Source organism: Penaeus monodon, chromosome 28, assembly GCF_015228065.2.
Source record: "Penaeus monodon isolate SGIC_2016 chromosome 28, NSTDA_Pmon_1, whole genome shotgun sequence".
Lineage (NCBI taxonomy): Eukaryota > Metazoa > Arthropoda > Malacostraca > Decapoda > Penaeidae > Penaeus > Penaeus monodon.
In genome coordinates, this window is record NC_051413.1 from 31298224 (window position 1) to 31298884 (window position 661).

The 661-nt window shown below is 40.2% G+C and overlaps 1 protein-coding gene across 1 annotated transcript in view; it reads right to left on the reverse strand.

Moving 5' to 3' along the window:
• Positions 1-661, reverse strand: part of LOC119590988 (3-hydroxybutyrate dehydrogenase type 2-like) — a 4672-nt gene that overhangs the window by 2307 nt on the left and 1704 nt on the right. Inside the window, 2 exon segments of the mRNA XM_037939721.1 lie at positions 22-176; positions 521-629. Coding sequence (XP_037795649.1) covers positions 22-176; positions 521-629 — 264 coding nt within the window.

The following is a 661-nucleotide window of genomic DNA, read 5'->3' on the forward strand; positions in this document are numbered from 1 at the left end:
CCTCATCCTATTTAATATTACCTCACTCCTTTGCGCACACAATCTCTGGCGACCCCTTTAGTTAGGCCTATAACAGCCGCTTTGGTTGCACCGTAGACTGTCCTCTGCTCAATGCCCCTTAGTGTACTGGCGGCCGAGGACATGTTGATGATTGAACCTCTGCGTTTTTCGAGCATCTGTTGGGTTCAATGAATCGGGTTTCATTTCCTTTCGGTTTGGGTTCAAGGGATTGTTCAGGTAAATTGATTGGGGAAATGATGATAAATTGGAAATGAAGATGTGGGAAGGTGAAGAGCAATGGGTAATCGGTATGAAGATCAATAAAGTAGAGAATTTAATAAATAATAGTAAATAGGTACCCAGATATTAGAAATATACCCGATACTAGGGATTGTGACGATAAAAAAACAACAACTAACCTGTGTTGCAATGCATTACAGGTATACCGTATATAGCACTATCTATTGAAAATGAGAAATAAAAATCGTTAAACAATACTCTCCATAAATCCAAAGCTTACCGAAGGAAGGAAAGCTTGGATGAAGTGATACATGCTCTTCACATTGACGTCAAAACTGAAGTCCCATTGTTCTTCGGTGGTCGAGAGAATGCAGCCCTGATGGACGTATCTATGGGATGAAAATTGTTCTTACGTTCATAG